At 44.5% G+C, this 21,311-nt stretch overlaps 1 protein-coding gene across 5 annotated transcripts in view; it reads left to right on the forward strand.

Moving 5' to 3' along the window:
* CYTH1 (cytohesin 1) overlaps positions 1-21,311 on the forward strand; it is a 112,728-nt gene that overhangs the window by 68,085 nt on the left and 23,332 nt on the right. For 4 of the 5 annotated variants that reach the window (XM_017879368.1, XM_017879370.1, XM_017879366.1 and 1 more), the window contains exons 2-9: positions 8,992-9,074; positions 10,450-10,514; positions 15,820-15,884; positions 16,181-16,301; positions 16,654-16,734; positions 18,305-18,417; positions 20,156-20,304; positions 20,748-20,860. In XM_017879368.1, the coding sequence (XP_017734857.1) occupies positions 8,992-9,074; positions 10,450-10,514; positions 15,820-15,884; positions 16,181-16,301; positions 16,654-16,734; positions 18,305-18,417; positions 20,156-20,304; positions 20,748-20,860 (790 nt within the window). The remainder of the gene's footprint in view (positions 1-8,991; positions 9,075-10,449; positions 10,515-15,819; positions 15,885-16,180; positions 16,302-16,653; positions 16,735-18,304; positions 18,418-20,155; positions 20,305-20,747; positions 20,861-21,311) is intronic. The other variant, XM_017879365.1, reaches the window with a different exon arrangement.

Here is a 21,311-nt window from a genome sequence, read left to right on the forward strand (position 1 = left end):
CATTCCTAACAGCAATGCTAACAGTAGCACAACTGTGTTAACTGCAGTGCCATTTTACAGATGGACAAAACCGAGGCCCAAAGAGATTAGCAGTTTGTTGAACACTGGTATGTCTCCAAAGCCTGAGTTCTTTCCAGTATTTTGAAGTTTTTCAAATTATAAGTCACTGGAATTTTCTGGGAGACAAAATGACTTACACCCATAGGGTAGTGCAGAGGGAGGTGAACGCGCTGTTTTGTTTTGGGTCTAACTGGTAGGATTGACACAGGTATGTGGCGAGTAAGTGCTGAATACTGGAACCAGTGCTCAGGACATTTGGAGTTTCTTACCCCTCACACTGTGATCACTGTATCTTTGGAGGTTGGAGGAACAAGGTGGTTTCCCAGATGTGCGCTTTTGATCCCAAAGCCTGGTTTGTAAATAGCCAGTTGTTCTCCTCTGAGCAGGTGGCAGTTTCTGTTGAGGCTGTAGAAAAGCTGGGTGCTTTTATTTCACTACTGCTGCTGCTGTTTTAGGCAGAGCTTAAGGTTAACAGAGTCGGGGTGGGGAGAGTGTGTGTGTGTGTGTGTGTGTGTGTGTGTGTTCGGTGTTTATGAAACTTCCAGGCCTGTAAAGTGATGTGGCCGTGATTAGCAGGAGGGCACCTGTTGGCAGCAGGCCAGCTGGAGGGGATGAAAGGGAAATGGCAATGACCTCCTTGGCCTGGGGGCAGCTCTGACTAAGGTAGTTATCTTTTGTATAGTTACCTTCTCTGCAAATGAGGGCTCACTGCTTAATTACTTTATAAAATGTTTCCCTGCATTGTTGGTTCAGATATGGACCTTTTTATCCATTGAAAGGCAGAGGGTATAAGAAGGATGGTGGTTAATAATTATGGTGGAAAAAAATAAGGCAAGTGAAGTATTTTAAAACTAGGCAGAGGGATCTGGTGGTAGCTGGATGACCTCAAAGAGAGATGTCTCGGTCCTAAAGTATGCCTTGGACACGTTCATTTGACGGTACCCACGGGGATTTAGGACAGTGTGGTCCTGGCAGCTGCTATGTGTCTGCCAAGCAGAACTTGCTGTCAGAGAGCTGCGTTTTCCATGGAACTTCGTGGCGTATCCCCAGGCATCTGCCTGTGGCCGGTGGAGCACGAGTTGCAGGGTTTTAGACTAAAGCCCGCCATGTGCTCATGTATCGTCCTCTGGCTTGGAAAGAGGGCTCTGTCCCTTTAAGACAGTCCTCCTTTGTATGCGCTGGCTGGAACCCATTTCAGCTCTGGGTTTCTGCCGACTGTTAAAATCTGCAAAGCAACATTTAAATAAATAAATAAATGAAAGCTTCCCTTGTGTGGCTTTCCTATTCACAGCCAAGCACAATAGCGCCTTGTTGTTTTTGTCACTTTAATCCCCTTCATTAAATTGGAACCCTTGAAGGAATGGTGATGGGGCTGCTGCTGGACCGTCCCCCTGACTGCCAGTGGACACCTTGCAGATTAACCTTTGTGGGCATGGATTCTGGGTGCCCCTCTGGCGATGGGCGAGGAGGGCGAGCGAGCGGGTGGTGTGTCAGGGCAGCACCCCCTCTGGTTTGTCTCCATTGTGCTCAGGCTGCTGGCAGGGACAACCTGCTGCCCTCCCCAGTGGTCATTCTTTTAAAGAGCAAGGGGTTCAGGCGCCTCCCTGGCACATAAGCATGGCTGCAGCACGTGGCAGTTGCGGGAGGGAGGAGCTGTTTGTTGTGCTGCCATCTGGCCCATCTGAGCCGTTCTTTTGCAGTTTAACCCTAATGGCTACACAGGAGAGAAGCGGCATGAATACACGGGTTTCCCAGGGTGCGGACGGTGCTTTCGCAGAAACTCCCGGGTGTGAGGTAGACATGGGTATTTCTGACCACCACCTTTCTTGTTCCAGCTGTGGCCTTCACAGCATCCTGAAGACACCAGCCCAGATTGTAGGAATCAGTCACACCTCCAGCTCTCCAGCAGTAGTGTTGATTCTTTATGCTGCTGAATGAAATCAAGCTTTTTGTCTTTGGATGTTTTTTCTCTCTGGGGCAGCATGAGAATGAAGGGTTGAATTAAAGATTTGATGTTGCATTGTTAAGTTTGTGCAGAGGAAAACACTTTTATTAAAATGTTAGATTTTGCCTCATCTCAGAATAAAATTCCACTAGAAAATGAGGTCTAGATCAGCTTTTAAAGTAAAGTTCTTAAATGATTTGTTGAGCCAGAAGGGAAGCAGCATTATGATTTAAAGTTAGTAAGTATGGAATGGAGAAGGAATTTAGCAGTCATGTGGCAAATGTCAGGAGATTGGATCAAAATAAATGTAGATAAATGTCTTATTTATTCTGGCTACAAATTGGCCAGAAGCGTTTTCTGTCTGACTCTAAGCACACAGAAGGGCTATCTTTTCTAGTGACTGTAGTTGAACATTTTTAGTCTTTTGTTTTCAAATTGTCATAGTACGTATGTGTATGTATTTTAAAGCAAGTATTCAGGGGCTTCTATGTTCTGTCTCTGTATTCCCAGACCCACTCCCCAAAGCAACCACTCTTCATGCACTTTTTTCTGCTTTTAGGTCTTCTGGTGGGTGCTGCAAATTCTTAAATTGGTGATTATTTTGTCAAAATCAAAGATTATCTCCTGCCTTCCACCTATGATGGATGAGGATGCAGTTCACACCATTCTCTTCCTTCCCTCTGTCACTGTCCAGTTTCGGTAGTTTATCACAATTATACTCCTGGATTTTTACCGCTGGCATGTTTACAGTGTGGGTTTCTTGTTCATGATCCTTGTCCATGCCTCTGGTCACCAGTGTTGTAGGAGGAAGCTGTGGGGACCATTTGGGACCCTGCTGCTGTCTCCACGTCGCTTCCCTCAAACACTGGTCAGCTCTTCCTTCACCTCCGAAACAGATAGCTTTGCTTCTCCTTCTCCAGCCCGAGTTGGTCTTTCCTGCTTTGTCTACAGGGTGATTCTGAAAGTTCACCACCAGCAATCAGCACCATGACAGGAATGTAGATACCACCCACCCTAGAGCCAGGTGCACACTCAAAGGGAGTTGTTCCTAGCACCCCTGATGGCCCAGAGGACACCACTCAGGGGCTTGTTTCATTTCTTCTGTGATTTCCTGTAGTTTAGTTTTTCCTGTTTCCCAGTCCTTTTTATTCTCTTGAGGGGAAACCGAATGATGCCTGTTGATACCACACAGTTCTCAGCTGCTTTCTCCTTCATTCTCTGGTTTCGAGTCTGATTTCATTCTCTGTGAGGGCATTCCTCTGGCAGCCCCTTGGCTTCCTGCTCTGGCCTGGTCTGATGGCTGTGTGTCCATCACAGGTGATGGCCCTTGCTGTCCTCAGGCTCCTGAGTCAGTCCCGTTCCTTGAACCACATCTTGCTCCTGAAGTAGCTTCTTCAGAAGGGGTGCACAGGAGGCAAACTTTCTGATCCTTATGTATCTGAAATGAGTCTGTTTTACCCTCCTACTTGACTGAGAATTTGGGGTTCAGATAATTTTCATTTAGAATTTTGAAAGCTCCACTACACTGTCTTTAGTGTGAGGACTCTTATTCTGACACCAGCGAGATCTTCGCTCGTGGGTGGTCTGATTAATCGCTCTCCTTAACCCCCATGGAGGTTTTAGGATCGTCTTTATTCCTGGAACTTCTGAATTTTTCCTATGAGTATTTCTCTGTGGGATTTAAAAATATTTTTATTCGACCGAGTTGATTTTTTTGCTTATATTTCCAGGTTTGCTTGTATTTTCAAGCCTCTTTGTTCTACAAGAATGCCCCAACTTTATCTTTAATCCTTTGTTGACTTTTTTGATGTGGGGGACAAAAGTAGGTTTGATTTGCAAGGCTGTGTTCTTTTCCTGTAATTGTCCCTTTTCCAGAGTCCTCTGTTCTTTTAAAGGTTTTTGTTTCTTTCTTTCTTTTTTCCCTTAATGATCTCTGTTTGCTCTAGGGTGAGCTTTCTGTTCCCTGTCTTGCCCTTTCTCACTCCTGGCGTAGGTGTGGTTATCTCTGTAAGTGTAAGAGTGAAGCAGCAGATGTGTTCAGCGGAAGCTCTGTGCATGGCTGGGCCTTGTGGGCAGAGAGGCTTGGCTTCAGGGCGAGTGGGCAAGAGCCTGCTTGGGGGTAGGGTCCTCTTAGGTCTCCGCTGTCCACGTATGGAGGCTTTACCCTAGACACCAGCTCCACGCTTGTCTGCTCATGAGAAAGTCAGCTGTGTTCGCACACGCGTGCACGCGTGTGTGTGTGAAATCCCTAGTGTGCTAGGCCCTGTGCTGGGTGCCACAAACAACAGTATACAAGGCATGCAGTGTCCCTGCCTTTGTGGAGTTTTTATTCTAGAAGATATTAGCACTTAGCACTGTTTCTTTCCTTTCTCTGTTCTGGAAATTTGTTGAAATCTCTTCTGATGGCCCTTCTCTATGTACTCTTTGATATTGTAGGTTTATGGATTTTTTTATTCCTTTACTTTTTTTTTTTAAATTTTTTTATTTTTTTGAGATGGAGTCCTGCTCTGTTGCCCAGGCTGGAGTGCAGTGTTGCCATCTTGGCTCACTGCAACCTCCACCTCCCGAGTTCAAGCAATTCTTCTGCCTCAGCCTCCCAAGTAGCTGGGATTACAGGTACGCACCACCATGCCCAGCTAATTTTTGTATTTTTAGTAGAGACGGGATTTCACCTTGTTGGTCAGGCTGGTCTCGAACTCCTGACCTCAGGTGATCCACCCTTCTCAGCCTCCTAAAGTGCTCGGATTACAAGCGTGGGCCACCGCGCCTGGCCTATTCCTTTACTATTTTAAAATCTCTTGGAAGGCAGAGGACTAGAAGGGCTTTTTGCATTTATAATACAGAAGCTAGATTGTGTTCTTCCGGAAAACTTGTCATGTGTGAATATTAAACCCAGAAAGGTCGAGTGCTCAGATTCTGAAAAGAAAGCACCGATTAAGAGTTTCCAGTTTAGAATGATAAAAGTTGTCTTCTCAGGGTATATAGCAGTCCTGAGAGAGGAATTTTTTTATACAATTGCCCTGTTTTTCATCAGCCTCATTATATGGACCTTGGATTTAGTCTTCCTTCTATTGAGTAGAGATATATTGATGATCTGGTTAAGCCAGCTCTGTAGCTTCAAAATCAAATCCCAATTATTGAGCCTCTTGTGGAGCAGCTGTTTTAAAAAATGAATGTTGCCTTAATTTCAAAACCATGTTATATTGGAATGAATATGTATCTTCTAGAACCTGAGGAAATTAATTTCTTAAAGGGGTCTTCTACTTGGACTGGAAATTTTTCTGGTCTGTGAAGCACAGAACAATTGAAATGAACTGCTTTAAGCATGCTTTTCTCTAGAATGGTGTACGTATCCGTAGAGTTGATGTTGTTTTTCAAAAACGGCTTTTGCCTTAACCAGAGCTCACTTATTTGTCTAGCTTTTCCTGAAGCAGCCATTTTAATAGTTTTTTTTTTTTTAAATTTTGGGAGAACTGTTCAGCCTGGGAAGAAGCTTGTGGGGTGGTGGGTTTCGGGGGGCGGTGCAGAGTTAGAATCCGTATAATGCTGATGGATTGCTGAGCTGAAAGCCTGGATCTTGACACAGGAATGGGACTGGAGTGCAGGTGTGTAGGTGATCTTATTTAAGGCTCCATCCTCCAGTACACACACCTGAGTGATCACCCTTGAGTTCTCAGGGACACAATATAAAGCCCACTCTTGTCAAGGTGACCTGAGTTGGATTTAGTTGGTCTGTTGGGATCTTGAGAGTGGTTGTCTCTTCCAGCCTCTAAAGGAAGAGTGTTTTTCAAACCACAGGACTCAGTATATTAGGTAATTATACAATTACCTAATTGATTATGAAATAATTAAAAACAATTTTTTTTTTTGAGACGGAGTCTCGCTGTGTCGCCCAGGCTGGAGTGCAGTGGCCGGATCTCAGCTCACTGCAAGCTTATGCCATTCTCCTGCCTCAGCCTCCCAAGTAGCTGGGACTACAGGCGCCCGCCACCTTGCCTGGCTAGTTTTTTGTATTTTTTAGTAGACAGGGTTTCACCGTGTTAGCCAGGATGGTCTCGATCTCCTGACCTCATGATCCGCCCGTCTCGGCCTCCCAAAGTGCTGGGATTACAGGCTTGAGCCACCGCGCCCGGCCAATTTTTTAAATTTTTAATCATTATTTTTTTGGAGACAGAGTTTTCCTCTTGTTGCCTAGACTGGAGTGCAATGGCATGATCTTGGCTCACCGCGACCTTCACCTCCCGGCTTCAAGCGATTCTTCTGCCTCAGCCTCCCGAGTAGCTGGGATTACAGGTGTTCACCACCACGCCTGGCTAATTTTTTGTGTTTTTGGTAGAGATGGGGTTTCACCATGTTGGCCAGGCTGGTCTCGAACTCCTTACCTCAGGTAATCCACCCACCTCAGCCTCCCAAAGTGTTGGGATTACAGGTGTGAACTACCACACGCAGCCATAAAATCAGTTTACTGGACTAAGCCACTGTTAATAAAGCTCACAGTGAAATAACAGAAAATATCAATGCATTTCACATGGTGAGGTATTATTTTTGATACTTTTATGTATGGTGGAGATTGGGTCATGAGACAAAATGCATTTCTTTTCTTCTTTCTTTTCTCTCTCTCTCTCTTATTTTTTTTTTTTTTTCTTTTTAACCAGGTCTGGCTCTGTTGCCCAGGCTGGAGTGCAGTGGTGCCATCTTGGCTCACCGCAACTTCTGCACCCCAGGCTCAAGCAATCCTACCTCAGCCCCCTCCGAGTAGCTGGAACTATAGTCGCATGCCACCATGCCCAGCTAATTTTTGTGTGTTTTAAGTAAAGACAGGGTTTCACCATGTTGCCCAGGCTGGTCTCAAACTCCTGGGCTCAAGCAGTCTGCCCGCTTTGGCCTCCCAAAGTGCTGGGATTACAGGCGTGAGCCACCAGGCCTGGACTAAAATGCATTTCTTATTTTGGATTTTGAGATGTTTAAAAAACACACTTTTTTAGAGAAGGATGGGGAAAAACTAGGTTAAAAAAAAAAAGGAAAATTTGGCTTTTCTAATGTAGCTAATTAACCCACTCTGTAGGCTTCACTGTAGTCTATTGCTTCTACCTTCTTGTGATTTTTATGAAATATCTGGGGAAAGTAATTGTTCTTTGAATGTGGTAGATTAAGTTTTAATGCCACGGGCAGAGGGAAGTTATGTGTAACCTAACTATGCTCTCAAGTAGAGATGTTATTCCAACTCTGTGCTGTCTAGAAATATAAAATAGCCATAGATGCACATTTATTTCATAGTAGTTCCTTTGAGATCAATTAAAGTAATACATTTTATTAAGTTATATCAATGTGCAATCAATATTAAAAGTAATTTTCCTTTGTTTTATAGAAAGTTTGGTGGGTGTGTGTGTGGGGTGTGTGTGTGTGTGTGTGTGTGTATATATATATATATATTTTCTTTTTTTTTTTTTTAGATAGAGTCTTGCACTGTTGCCCAGGCTGGAGTGCAGTGGCGCGATCTCAGCTCACTGCAAGCTCCGCCTCCCGGGTTCATGCCATTCTCCTGCCTCAGCCTCCCGAGTAGCTGGGACTACAGGCACCCGCCACCACACCCGAGTAATTTTTTGTATTTTTGGTAGAGACGAGGTTTCACCATGTTAGCCAGGATGGTCTTGATCTCCTGACCTTGTGATCCGCCCACCTCGGCCTCCCAAAGTGCTGGGATTCCAGGCGTGAGCCACCGCGCCTGGCCTCAGTGTATATTTTATACATACCGCACATCTCAAACTGGGTGGTCACATTTCAAGTTAATGTCACTTGGGGCTCCTGGCCACCATATTGTACAGCACAGCTCAGGCTCACATAGGCGCCCACTGAGGATAGAAGGACAGTCACACCACCCCTACCCTTGGGAGTGTGGGTGCCCTTTGCTGTGCCACGGAGGGAACAAGAGCTGAGCTTCTGCTCAGCACCAGGCAGGGTTTGAGGCACCTTAATTTACTCTACATCATCCTTATCAAGTGGGTGATGGTGGGGCCACTTTATTGATGATGAAGTGTGGCCCAAATAGGTTACATAACTTGTCTGAAGTGACCTAATTTGATATTTGGTAGATTGGAGCTAGGATTTGAACCTGGTTTGCTTGATTCTAATGCTTGTTCTTCTCATTGGTCCACATAGCTTCCCACAGTATGCTTGAAGGGTCATTTTAGAGGGTGTCTGTCCAAATCTCCTGTTTGTGTAGGTGGGGGAGATTGAGCCATTGGAGGATTGCAGAAGGATATTGTGGTAAGAGCTGTGATCTGGGAATTAAGTAACCTTGTTCTGATGATAAGAGCACATTGTAAAACATCCAAACAATGAAGAAAGGTATGAAGCAGAAAGAGGAAGTCCCATAATCCCTGTTCCCAGAGTTAAGCACTAATTTTAGGTATATATTCTAGACGTCTTTTAGTTCTCAGTGTATACATAATCTCTTTCTCCAGACCCCTCCCAGAGATGGCACAAAATTGTTCGTACATGTTGCTTTGCCTCTTGCCTCCCCTCCCCACCTCAGGGGTCATGGACATCTTTCCATGTTGGAGCTCAACTCAATGAGGCGGTACTGCTCTGTTTTTGACCATGAGGGAGCTGAGGCCTAGAGAGATTAATTAAACGTCAGCCTGAAGTCTCCTAGCTGGAAGGGATGAAAATGGCCAGGCACTCAGCTAATATTCATCCGTTTTCATTCATAGCCAACCTAATTTAACCTTCAGTAATCTCTTCTCTCTTGTTTTTCCTTCCAAGAGTTCCTTTCTTAGAGCTTTTCTGTGTGATTTAAGGGCCTTCCTTTCTTTAGAAAATCTGATAAGGATTGGAGCCATAACTATTTCTGTCACTCAGTCTGGCTTCTGAAACTGGCTTCTAGTTTCTTTCTTGGTATCTTTCTCCTTGCGTGGCCTCTGGATCTTTCTTGATTTTTGGCGAGATAAAAGCTTTCTTAGTAACACTGCCCTCCATTTTTGTAGTTCCCAGTGACCTGACCGCAGAGGAGCGTCAAGAACTGGAGAACATCCGACGAAGAAAACAGGAGCTGCTGGCTGACATTCAGGTAGGAGAGTGGCATGGTGGTTTCACCAACCTAGGAACCGCAGTGACAGTCCCATTTGTATAAAAGGGTATCCTTTGCAGAGTGTCTCCTCAGGACACTTTTGACCTGCCCTCACTACAGCTCTGCACAAAGTGTAGGTGTTGGTAATCACCTCTCCTCCACAGCTGAGGAGATGGAGTGTCAGAGAGCTTGAGTGGCTTGTCCGGGTTCACCCAGCTGGTCGGTTGTCAGAGCTGGAGACACCCTGCAGGACTCCTGTCTCCTGAGTAGTCCTCTCTGCTGTGTTTGCCCTTGTGGAACAGGGTGAATGAGGGGAGGCAATGACAACGTGGGCTTCAGGCGAAGCTCGGCCCACACCCCGGCCCTGGCTCTGCCGCTTACTAGCTGAATGATTTGAGACAAGAGAGTTCTGGTTCCTTGAACTTCAGTTTCTTCATCTGTCAGATCATGAAAACACCTACTATATACTTGTAAGGACTTAGCATAAAAGACAGCAAATTTCTGGTCCCTATAGGTGTACTTAGTGATAGCAATTTTACTGTTTTTCCAAGTTCCTTTCCGTAACTATCAAGCTTTGTAGGAAATAAGTCTAGAAGCCAATAGTTGGATTATTTTCACCCTAAGGCAGTAAATGTTATTCTTTTAGAATTCTTTGTAAAACATTAGGAGTGGGGTTAAGGAGGGAATCCTGTTGCCCAAAGAAGCAAAATGAGGAAAGACTTGACTTGCTCTGGCGTTAAGTATATTTTGATAGTTCTCCCTGATCGTTTGACTCCTGCTTCACTGGTAGATCCTGAGAAAGATGAGCAGCTCTCCACTGAAGCCCCGCTTCCATGTGAGAGCCCATCCATTCTGACCAAGGGTGTGCTGGAATGAGGAGGGTGGGTGTGGATGCAGTCGATTTGATCAGACATTCCCTTTGCCAGCCACTTGGTGGCAGTGTTGCCCTGGCACAGCTACTGCTGGCTCTGCAGCCTGGGATTCGGGTAGGAGACTTTGTCCTCTGAATTTTCTGGCACAGTTGTATTTAGTTAGCTGCAGATTTGTTCTGAAAGATTGTGATGAGGCAACCAGTTTTTTTTACATAGCATATATTCTTATAAACTTTCCTAGGCCGTAAACTCTTTGAGGTCAGAGGCTGTATCCTTTTCTACCTTGGTATTTTCTGGAATGCTTACTATTTGGTAGGCACTCAATAAATATTTCTGAAACAGATGAATTTTTCTAATTTACTTTTTTGCATTTTTGTGGTATTTTGTTTCATTTTGCTTTATTTTATTTTGTCTTTGGTTGGAGGGAGTTATGTGAGATTTTAGAAGTTTTAATTTGATCTGCATTTCCCTTTCCTGCTAACTCTGGACTGTCTGTTTTACAGAGGCTGAAGGATGAGATAGCAGAAGTAGCTAATGAAATTGAAAACCTGGGATCCACAGAGGAAAGGTGAGTCTGCCCTGCTGCTGGGTGACTTTCGTGGTTGTAGTTTCTTAAGCACCCAGGCCTTAATTACGCTTACGTGGCATATTGAAGGAAAAAGTCAGCTTTGTGTCTTTCTAGTTCTAGCAAGCACATATACACCCATCATTTCTGCCTTTCATCCTTCACCGCAAGGCCTCCTGAACATAGGAGGTTCTTCCATTGTTGAAAAATTGAACTGGAGGCTGGGCGCGGTGGCTCACAGCTGTATTTCCAGCACTTTGGGAGGCCGAGGCGGGCGGATCATGAGGTCAAGAGATTGAGACCATCCTGGCCAACATGGTGAAGCCTTGTCTCTACTACAAATACAAAAATCAGCTGGGCGTGGTGGTGTGTGCCTGTAGTCCCAGCTACTTGGGAGGCTGAGGCAGGAGGATCGCTTGAACCTGGGAAGCGGAGGTTGCAGTGAGCTGAGGTCATACCACTGCACTCCAGCCTGGTGACAGAGCGAGACTCCGTCTCAAAAAAAAAAAAAAAAAATTGAACTGGAGAATGTCAAAGGCCCCAGAAAGCCTTAAACTGCCCCTGAATTTTTATGTGAAGTACTCCCCTCTGTTGTCCACTGTGTGTGTGCATTTTAAAGTGTCTGTTTTTCCTTTGTGTAAAGGAAAAGCTTAATGAATGCTGCTGATACAATTTCTAAGGGCTGGAGTGCCCAGTCATGTCTGAGTATAATCACAAGCTTATTTGTACCTTCCCAATGCTTAAGGGAAGAAAATGTAGAAATGCAATTACAGTATAAAAGGACAAGGACTCTTTGCTTTTTTTTCTTTTATTTACATGAAATGTTAGTGACTTTGAGAGTCTAGTTTCGAATGGGATTCCCAGACCATTTTCTGACTGCTTAAGGCAATAAATGGGCTGTTTCCAATTCACTATGTCTGTATTTTTCTAAGCCTAAGTCTTCCTGTCTGGCTTCATAGGACTTTTCTAAGCCTAAGTCTTCCTGTCTGGCTTCATAGGACTGTTTGATTTGTTGTTTTAGACTCCTGTGGGCAGTGCCATCAAGGTGTAGTGAGGCTGAGTACTCCACAGAAGGCGGCCAGCTCATCACGGCCAGTCTCTGTATTGTTCATTTGGTATTTTGGATTAGTTTCCCCTCTTTCCATGTTAAATACTTGTAGCTTAAATGAAATGGATATGTTGGAGTTCATAAAAATTTAAAACTTCTACTTTTGTAAAAGATAAAACTATGAAAAGAAATGAACAGGCAACAGATTAGAAGTAAATATTTGCAACAAATATATCTGAAAAGGGACTCGTATCTAGAATATGTGATAGAAAGACAGCCCAAATAAAAAAATGGGCAAAAATCTTGGACACTTTACAAAAGAAGCCTTATATATAGTTGACACATGAAAAATGCTTAACATCATTAGTTGTAAGGGGGTGCAATTAAAACCACCATGAAACGGTATTTCACATCCACTAGGATGGCTAGAATTAAAAAGATGGATGGCACCTCATGTTGGCAAGTGCTAGCGAGAATAAAATGGTATAACCATTTGGGAAAGAAGTTTGGCAGTTTCATCAGCAATTCAACTCCTAGTTACTTAAGAGAAATGAAAACATGTCCATACAAAGACTTGTACTAGAATATCTATAGCATTCTTATATAAAATAACCAAAAGCTGGAAATAGCCTGAATGCCTGCCAGCAGGTGACTGGATAAACAGGTCGAGGTAATAGACTATTACTCAGCAGTGGGAAGGAATGAACTGCTAGCAGGCAGCAGCACAGATAAATCTCACAAACATTGTGATGAGTAAAAGAAACTGTGGGCACCGTGTGCTTCCATGCATGAGCGTCTAGAACACACAAACTAAGCTGTGCTGGCAGCAATCATAACAGTGGCTGCCTCCGAGGTGGTTGCTGGGGTAGGGTGGGGTGGGGTTGACTAGGAAGGGCCATAGGGAACTTACAGGGATGACGGGAATATTCTGTGTTAATCTGAGTGGTGCTTCAAGGGTGTACGCACTCATCAAAACATATTGAACTGTACACTTAAGATGTGTGCATTTTGTTAAATGTAAATTTTACCTCGATCTTAAAAATGTAAAAAAAATGGCTTTTTTTCTGGTTATAAAGGTAATATACCTTTATTGCAGAAAATTGGTAAAACACAAAAAAGTATAAAAAACAAATTTCTTATAAACACTTATCCCAGAGATAATCAGGATTCATATTTTGGTATGTTTCCTTCTGTATATTCTGCTGTCCGCACACACATATTCAGAATTCATTGTGCGCTTTGTTTTTTTCTCTTGGTTAATTCTCTGTCAGTTACCATAGAACATCAAGGAAATGCAGACACCAGGAATGTGAGTGCATTCAAAGTACTCAGCCAGTGAATTTGGGAAGACTTGTAATTCATGAACTGCATCTGAAGTTGTGAGTCAGGGAGTGGTTGTTAGGTTATTACTGTTTTTTAATCTGGAACTTAAAATGGTTTTCCAGTATCGAAAGCACCAAGTGGGAAGTGATTCTGCAGATCCCCGAGGATCCATCCATACGGGTACTCAGGCTCACCCTGCATTTGTTTCTCAAGCAGGCATTACATTTGCTTGGACTTTCCCACAGGAGAGAATTCATGTTTCTCATCAACGACCTGATGCCAGCATTATGTAGAAATTATCCTAAATACTAGTTAATCAAGCAAAAATAATATGCTCATGTAGTACAAGATTTCACTTTCTGAAATGTATACGCATCAGTTAACTAAGGCGATCCAGTAGCAGTAACAGCTGTTTTGCTTTGGACACCTTACTGGGGTATCAGACCTGTGTAGACTGGGGAAGGCCCCTTAGAGAGGTAGCTGCCTAGGGCCTGGAGCTATAGGGGCTCCAAGTGGAGCAGATGGAGAAGTGAGCTGGCTAGCTAGTGAAATGAGGGCGCCATCTCTGGTGTGTGTCCTGGGCAGTCGTGTGGCACAGATTGTGGCTGGCAGAGATCTGGGAGTGTGCGTTCTGGTGGCTGCAGGAAAGCCTTTGGTGAAGGACCAGACTGAGGCCCAGGAAGTTGAATATTCCCAGTAGTTTCACTCCTCGCTTCTGTGGGCACCTCCGACGCTGCCTCGCTACTTACACTGGAAACCATGAAACAGGCCTTTGCTTGTGGTATTTGTTTGGAAATACTGATCAAAGTAATCTTACTGGATTTAGAAAGAAATGATTAGATGGTCATTTTAGTTAAATAGGAATTTCTAGATATCTGGTCATAACCCTTAATTCTGGCTGAAATTAAATGGTGTTTCCCCTGTGACTTGGTTTCTTAAAGCAGCTGTTCACAGGGGATCCCAGATTATCTTACACCTGGAAGTTCTGATACTACTCACAGTTTTCAGGTGTTCCTTTCAAAAGGTCAAAACAGGCTGGATGTGATGGCTCACGCCTATAATACCAGCATTTTGGGAGGCTAAGGTGGGAAGATTGCTTGAGGCCAGGAGTTTAAGACCAGCCTGGGCTACATAGGAAGACCCTGTCTCTACAAAATGTTTTAAGAAGTAGCCAGTTGTGGTGGCACCGGCCTGTAGTCTACTCACTCAGGAGGCTGGGGCCTGAGGATCACTTGAGCTCAGGAGTGAAAGGTTGCAGTGAGCCACAGTCTCACCACTGTACTCCAGCCTGGGCGACACAGCAAGACCCTGCCTGGAACAAAAACAATAAAAACACCAACTCTCAAAACACTTAGGAAGCTGTTCTTCCCTCCATGGATTTAGCTAGAGAATACCTGTGTTCTTCAAGGCAATAACATGTTATGATTTTGTTTCTGGGCAACTCTTTTGCTCTCAGAGATTATACAATTACTATTGACATTGATGGCAGTGGTTCTTAAATTTGGGTGCACACCAGAATTACTGCAGAAGGTTTCAAAAATTCAAATTCCTAGGTTCTGCCCCTTGTACTTTGAGTGACTCAGCCAGTCCAGAGCCTTGCTACTCAGACTCCACACATGGGATCATGTTAAACGTACATGAAGCACAGGCCGCTTCGCAGACATGGAATCTGTTTTGATGAGGCCCCAGGTGGTGCGTATGTATAAACGAGCGGAGCGTCTTCATGTCGGACATGCTCCCAAGGCTGCTCGTTGGTGGATCAGACTGTGAGAAGCATGGTCTGTGAATCTGCATTTTTCATTCTGATACAGTCAAGAAAACTGCCTATTAGCAGCTTCTTAAAAAGTTAAATATAGATGTACCATATGACCCAGCAGTGTCCAGCCCTGGATATCTCCCCAGGGGAAATGAAAACATGTTTCCACACAAAGACCTGTACACAAATGCTGCTAGCAGCCTTCTGCATAATCGTCCCAAACTGCAAACAGTCCATCATCTGGTGAATGGATAAACAGATCTGGTTTATCCGTACCGTGGAAGATGACGCAGCAGCAAGAAAGCATGTTGTACTGGCCCACACTCCAGCACGATGACCTTGACAGCATTATGCTAATGAAAGAAGCCAGATCTGAAAATCCACATATTTTATGACTGTTTGTATGATATGTCCAGAATAGGCAAATCTATGGAGACAGAAAATAGATTAATAGTTGCCTGAGGATGGAGGCAGAAGTGAGGATTAACTGTAAAAAGATGTGAGAAATTCTGTAGGGGGGGATGAAAATGTTCTAAAACTGGACTATGGTGATGTTGCACAACTTAGTATACTAAAAATTCAAATATGTACCTACAGTAGGAATATTATAAGTAAATTATACCCTGATAAAGTTTTTTAAAAAATCATATTAAAAAAGAAAACTGGCCGGGTACAGCGGCTCGTGCCTGTAATTCTAGCACTTTGGGAGGCCGAGGCCGGCGGATCGCTTAAGCCCAAGAGTTCAAGACCAGCCTGGGCAGCACAGTGACACCCTGTCTCCACCAAAAAATAAAATAAAATAAAAAATAACAGGGCCTGTGGTCCCAGCTACTTGGAAGGCTGAGGTGGAAGGATCACTTGAGCCCAGGAGGCAGAGGTCGCAATGAGCCGAGGTAGCGCCACTGCACTTCAGCCTTTGGACAGAGAGAGACCCTGTCTGAAAAAATAAAGAAAGAGAAAACCTCTGATCCAGGGTAGAAGGAGCACATGGGCTTGGAGCCAGGTTCAGGCTTCAGGGTTCAGCTGGCCTTTCATAGTTCCACCAGATTATGCCTGTTGCTTTCCTGCATAAATCTTTCAGAAACCCGTGTACGTCAGTGGGCGCATGTGGAAGTGATACTGGTCTTTCCAGCCTCTCCAGGGGCCTGAAGGACTAAAATGGCTGTGATGTTGTTTTACAGGAAAAACATGCAGAGGAACAAGCAGGTGGCCATGGGCAGGAAAAAGTTTAACATGGACCCTAAAAGGTAAGTGAGAAAGAAGCGGGAAGTGGTCCATATTAGATGGGGTTTTTTTATAGTGCTCAGATAGACCCTAAAAACGTTTCTTTCCAAGTGTTACAGTTCATGTTGCCGTTCTGTAGAGCACACGTTATGCGCTAAGCCCTTGTTCCTAAACTGTGACCCTCCGGCTTGTTAGGTCAGCTAGCAACTATTTATTAAATATTCCAGTGCACCCACACCCATTTCTTCCTGTGCCCTTTCCTCTTCTTTCTAGCTGTTTCCCAGCAAAGCATCATTGGCATCTTCATTGTCTTTTCCTAGGGGATCCAGTTCTTGATAGAGAACGGCCTGCTGAAGAACACTTGTGAAGACATCGCCCAGTTCTTATACAAAGGCGAAGGGCTCAACAAGACGGCCATTGGAGACTACCTGGGGGAGAGGCAAGGCCGCGGGGACGTGCGCGTGCTGGGAAGGCTGCTCAGGAATGACACCAAGAAACAAACTCAAAGACGCTTTAAGTTCTTGGAGGGGTTTTGCCTTAAAGCATCTGCGGCCACACGGGTGTTGAGGGGAGGCTTTTCTGGGGAATAGTGGTGGGTCTGTCCGGGAGTCATGGGGACATCCAGCTTGTTTAGCCAGTCAGCAGAGCTGGCCAGTCTTCTTGCTGACAGTGTGCGCGAGTAGCTGTCTGCACAGCCACAGGACGGAGTGTGGGAGACATGGCCTGGCTGGAGATTCTCAGTCAGTGTCTGACTCCTGCTTTCTCTCCCATTTTTTGTCTTTTCTCGATAGAGATGAGTTTAATATCCAGGTTCTTCATGCATTTGTGGAGCTGCACGAGTTCACTGATCTTAATCTCGTCCAGGCACTACGGTGAGTATTCTTGAGGTGAGCCGCTTTGGAAGGAGTGGGAGGCCAGCCTTTGATCATGAGTCTGTTCTGGGTGCCATTTTATTGGAATTATATCTTTGGGTATGATTTTGAATATTTTGGAGGGAAGAAATCTGTTGATCTCTGACTGGAAATGACTGGATGGTCAAGGGGAATTCAGTTCTGTTACGTTCCGGAGGCAGATTCTGTAACACTCTTCCTTGAGTCTTACATTTGAGATTTTAGAAATTGATGAATACTTAAATTTTAAAAATTTTAGGGGGTTTTTTCAGTTTTAGAAAACCACTTAATTGCCGGGCGCGGTGCGCCCTCAAGGCCTGTAATCCCAGCCACTTTGGGACGGCCCTGGAGACGGGTGGATCACGAGGTCAGGAGATCGAGACATCCTGGCTAACACGGTGAAACCCCACTCTCTACAAAAAATACAAAAAAAAACTAAAAAACTAGCCGGCGAGGAGGCGGGCGCCTGTAGTCCCAGCTTACCGGGGAGGGCTGGAGGCAGGAGAATGGCGTAAACCCCGGGGGAGCGGAGCTTGCAGTGGCCTGAGATCCGGCCCACTGCCACTCCAGCCCGGGGCCCTCCAGAGCGAGACTCTCGTCTCAAAAAAAAAAAAAAAAAGAAAATCCCTTAATTTCCTGCCCTGGAATAAGTAGTTATGCATTTCATTTTGGAAAAAAAAACAGTAAACCTTAATTTTTTATTAAATTTGTTACCTTGTGCCTTTTAAGAAACTGTCATTCTGTATTTTCACTGCTGTACGTGTAAATAATGACTTCATCTTTTGTGCTATCATTTAGCTGGATGGAAATAATCCACAATTAAACCTGTCAGCTGTGGGTCTTTCTTTGACTTAAAGGGATCAATTGTTAATGCTTTGATAAGATAGTCTTCTCTTTTTCTGTCACCCATCTTGTTTTCCGGAAATAGGGTTTGTTTAAAATGAGCATTATCTATGTTTCAGTCTTGTAGATTATTCTGAGGAGGGAAACCACTCCTCAGTAGGAATGGTTTCCGTCCTAATTTTTCACTTTTTCCTAAGAAAAAATTTTACTCTTGATTAAAATAACAGTGGTGTGGATGGCAACTTTGCATCTGTTCAGAGTTATAGAACAGAAGGCTGAAGCCCAGCAGGGCTCCCTTTGCACTTTGATGTTAAAAAATCATTGTCCGTGGCCAGGTGTGGTGGCTCACGCCTGTACTCCCAGCATTTTGGGAGGCTGAGGCGGGTGGATCACTTGAGGCCAGGAGTTCGAGACCAGCCTGGCCAGCATGGTGAAACCCTGTTTCTACTAAAAATACAAAAAATTACCCAGGCGTGGCGGCGGGCGCCTGTAGTCCCAGCTACTTGGGAGGCTGAGGCAGGAGATTGCTTGAATCTGGCAGGTGGAGGTTGCAGTGAGCTGAGATCATGCCACTGCACTCCAGCCTGGATGACAGAGTGAGACTCTGTCTCAAAAAGAAAGAAAGAAAAAAACCATTGGTAGTTTAACAATTGATAGAGAAATAAATTGCCTCCTCGAGTTCTGGAGCACCCTGTCTTTACCCACTCAGGCAGTTCCTGTGGAGCTTCCGGCTACCTGGAGAGGCCCAGAAGATTGACCGGATGATGGAGGCGTTTGCCCAGCGATACTGTCAGTGCAATAATGGCGTGTTCCAGTCCACGGGTAAATATAATAATTCATCCTAGTTTATGATGGGCATTTTACACTGGATTATTTTCTTGGCACCAGATAATTTCTAAAACAAAAGGACTGAGATTCATGCCTAGGAACATTTATTTAATGATACTTAAAATAGTAAAATGTTGGAAATAATCCAAAAGTCCGACAGTATGGCACTGTGAATTTAAATTGTGGTGCCTCTGAACTATGAAATACACAACTGTTAAAAACCACATTTTAGCTGTGTGCAGTAGCTCACACTTGTAATGTCAGCATCTTGGGTGGGAGGCCGAGGTGAGAGGATTGCTTGAGGCTAGGAGTTTGAGACCAGCCTGGGCAACATTATAAGACCCTGTCTCCAAAAAAAATTTTTTTTATTTTCTTATTTTTTTTGAGACGGAGTCTCGCTCTGTGGCCCAGGCTGGAGTGCAGTGGCCGGATCTCAGCTCACTGCAAGCTCCGCCTCCCGGGTCTACGCCATTCTCCTGCCTCAGCCTCCCGAGTAGCTGGGACCACAGGCACCGCCACCTCACCCGGCTAGTTTTTTGTATTTTGTTAGTAGAGACGGGGTTTCACCGTGTTAGCCAGGATGGTCTTGATCTCCTGACCTCGTGATCCGCCCGTCTTGGCCTCCCAAAGTGCTGGGATTACAGGCTTGAGCCACCGCGCCCAGCCAAAAATTTTTTTAAATTAACCAGGTGTGGTGGCTTGTGCCTGTAGTCCCAGCTATTTGTGAGGCTGAGGCAGGAGGATCTCTTGAGCCCAGGAGTTTAAGACGGCATGCAGCGAGCTATGATCACCCCACAGCACTCCAGCCTGGGTGACAGAGTGAGACTCTGTCTCAAAACAAAAAACAGAAACTAAAAAAACCGGTGTTGTTACAAAGAATTTTTATTGACGTAGGAGAATGATATTAAGATTAGCAAAAAAGCATATATATGTTTTAGTTTGTTTCCAATTTTGTTGCAGTATGTGTTTGTGAGATAAATATGTGATGAGTTATACCTAGACACATTTATGTAGAGAAAATAAAGCAAAATAAATTATTGCTAGATAGTGGGATTATGGGTCATTATAGGTCATTTTTAAAAAAAAATACCTTGTGTTTTTCAGAGTTTCTACAGTGTATTCTCCTTTCCAATCTGAAAAAATAAACAGCTTTAAGTCTTGAATACTTTATATACTCTTTCATGCCTTGCTCCTTTCAGACAGCAGCGTGCCCTAGTGTACCCGTTCATCTGGATTCATCCCATTCTTTGGAGAACATGGTTTTTCTTGTTTTCTTTTCTTTTCTTCTCTTTTTTTTTTTCTTTTTTTTTTTTTTTTTTTTTTTTTTTTTTTTTTTTTTGAGATGGAGTCTCGCTCTGTCACCCAGGCTGGAGTGCAGTGGCGCTATCTTGGCTCACTGCAACCTCTGCCTCCCAGGTTCAAGCATTTCTGCTGCCTCAGCCTCCCGAGTCACTGGGATTGCAGGCGCACGCCACCATGCCCGGCTAATTTTTCTGTTTTAGTAGAGACAAGGTTTCACCATGTTGGTCAGGCTAGGCTTGAACTCCTGACCTTGTTATCCACCCGCCTCAGCCTCCCAAAGTGCTGGGATTACAGGCGTGAGCCACTGCACCTGGCTGAGAACATGGTTTTTTATTCCTGGTTTCATCTGATATCTCTTGCTCTTGTGGGTAGGATGTTTCTGGTCATCTAAGCATACAACGGCTCCCCTTTGCTTTTCTCTCATCTTTAGACACTTGTTATGTCCTCTCCTTTGCCATCATCATGTTGAACACCAGTCTGCACAACCCCAATGTCAAAGATAAGCCCACTGTGGAGAGGTTCATTGCCATGAATCGAGGCATCAATGATGGGGGAGACCTGCCGGAGGAGCTACTCCGGGTAAGCAAGCAAGAGTGGCCTTCATTCAAGTCAAGAAAGAGTTCACTGGGAACAGGATCGTCTTTTGTAGGAAGGAAGAAAAGACATACAGTTTATCAAGGGTCTCCTCTTTTAATTTATTTAACCATGTGAATTTCATTAAGAAGTTGGTAGTGAGGCCCAGCTACGGAATCAGGAAGGGGACAGTGGGTTGTAAATATGAAACTAAAAGCTTGAATAGAAGTCAAGCTGCTGTCTTTATTTTCCTAATTGGGAAGTCTTATTGATTTTGTCACTATGAGCTGCCTGAAAGCAGAAATGGTCATATTCTTTTAGTCTCAGCACCCAGCAGGCTTGGCTTACTGTAGGCATATAATGAATGCTTGTGGAATGAATGAAGAGAAAGGGGAGGAAGAAAAAATATTTCTAGAATCAGAGGCATAAATTGTCATCTTTTATCCCAGAATCTCTATGAGAGCATAAAAAATGAACCCTTTAAAATCCCAGAAGATGACGGGAATGACCTCACTCACACTTTCTTCAACCCAGACCGAGAAGGCTGGCTATTGAAACTCGGTAAGTAGTCTCTGAGTTAGGGCTCCTAAAGCTGAGACTTAGGAAGAAAGGCTGTGTGAGTGCGTGTGTGTGTGTGTGTGTGTGCATGCATGTGCCTGTGTGTGCGTGCATGTGTGCGTACACGCGCATGCATGGTCACACACATTCATGGACACACACACACCATATGGGAAAGGGGGTGGCTTATAGGGGACTTCAAAGAGACTTTGGTATGAGTTCTGTTCTAACAAAGGTCCGCTTCCAAAAAGGAAGTGACTTCATAGTCATTGCCCCCGTGGGACACAGACTACTGGGGACAGATTTTACTCCACCATAAATATTGCCCACATGTGTTCATGCTCCACGTTTTTACTCTTGAATTGGTTGACCAGGTTTTGTTTCAAGGCAGCTCCCTGAGCACCTGGTCCGTTTGCCTTCCCTGTCCCCATAACCATTGGGAGGGTGGCCAACCC

This window comes from Rhinopithecus bieti, unplaced genomic scaffold (genome assembly GCF_001698545.2).
Source record: "Rhinopithecus bieti isolate Rb0 unplaced genomic scaffold, ASM169854v2 scaffold_9899, whole genome shotgun sequence".
Lineage (NCBI taxonomy): Eukaryota > Metazoa > Chordata > Mammalia > Primates > Cercopithecidae > Rhinopithecus > Rhinopithecus bieti.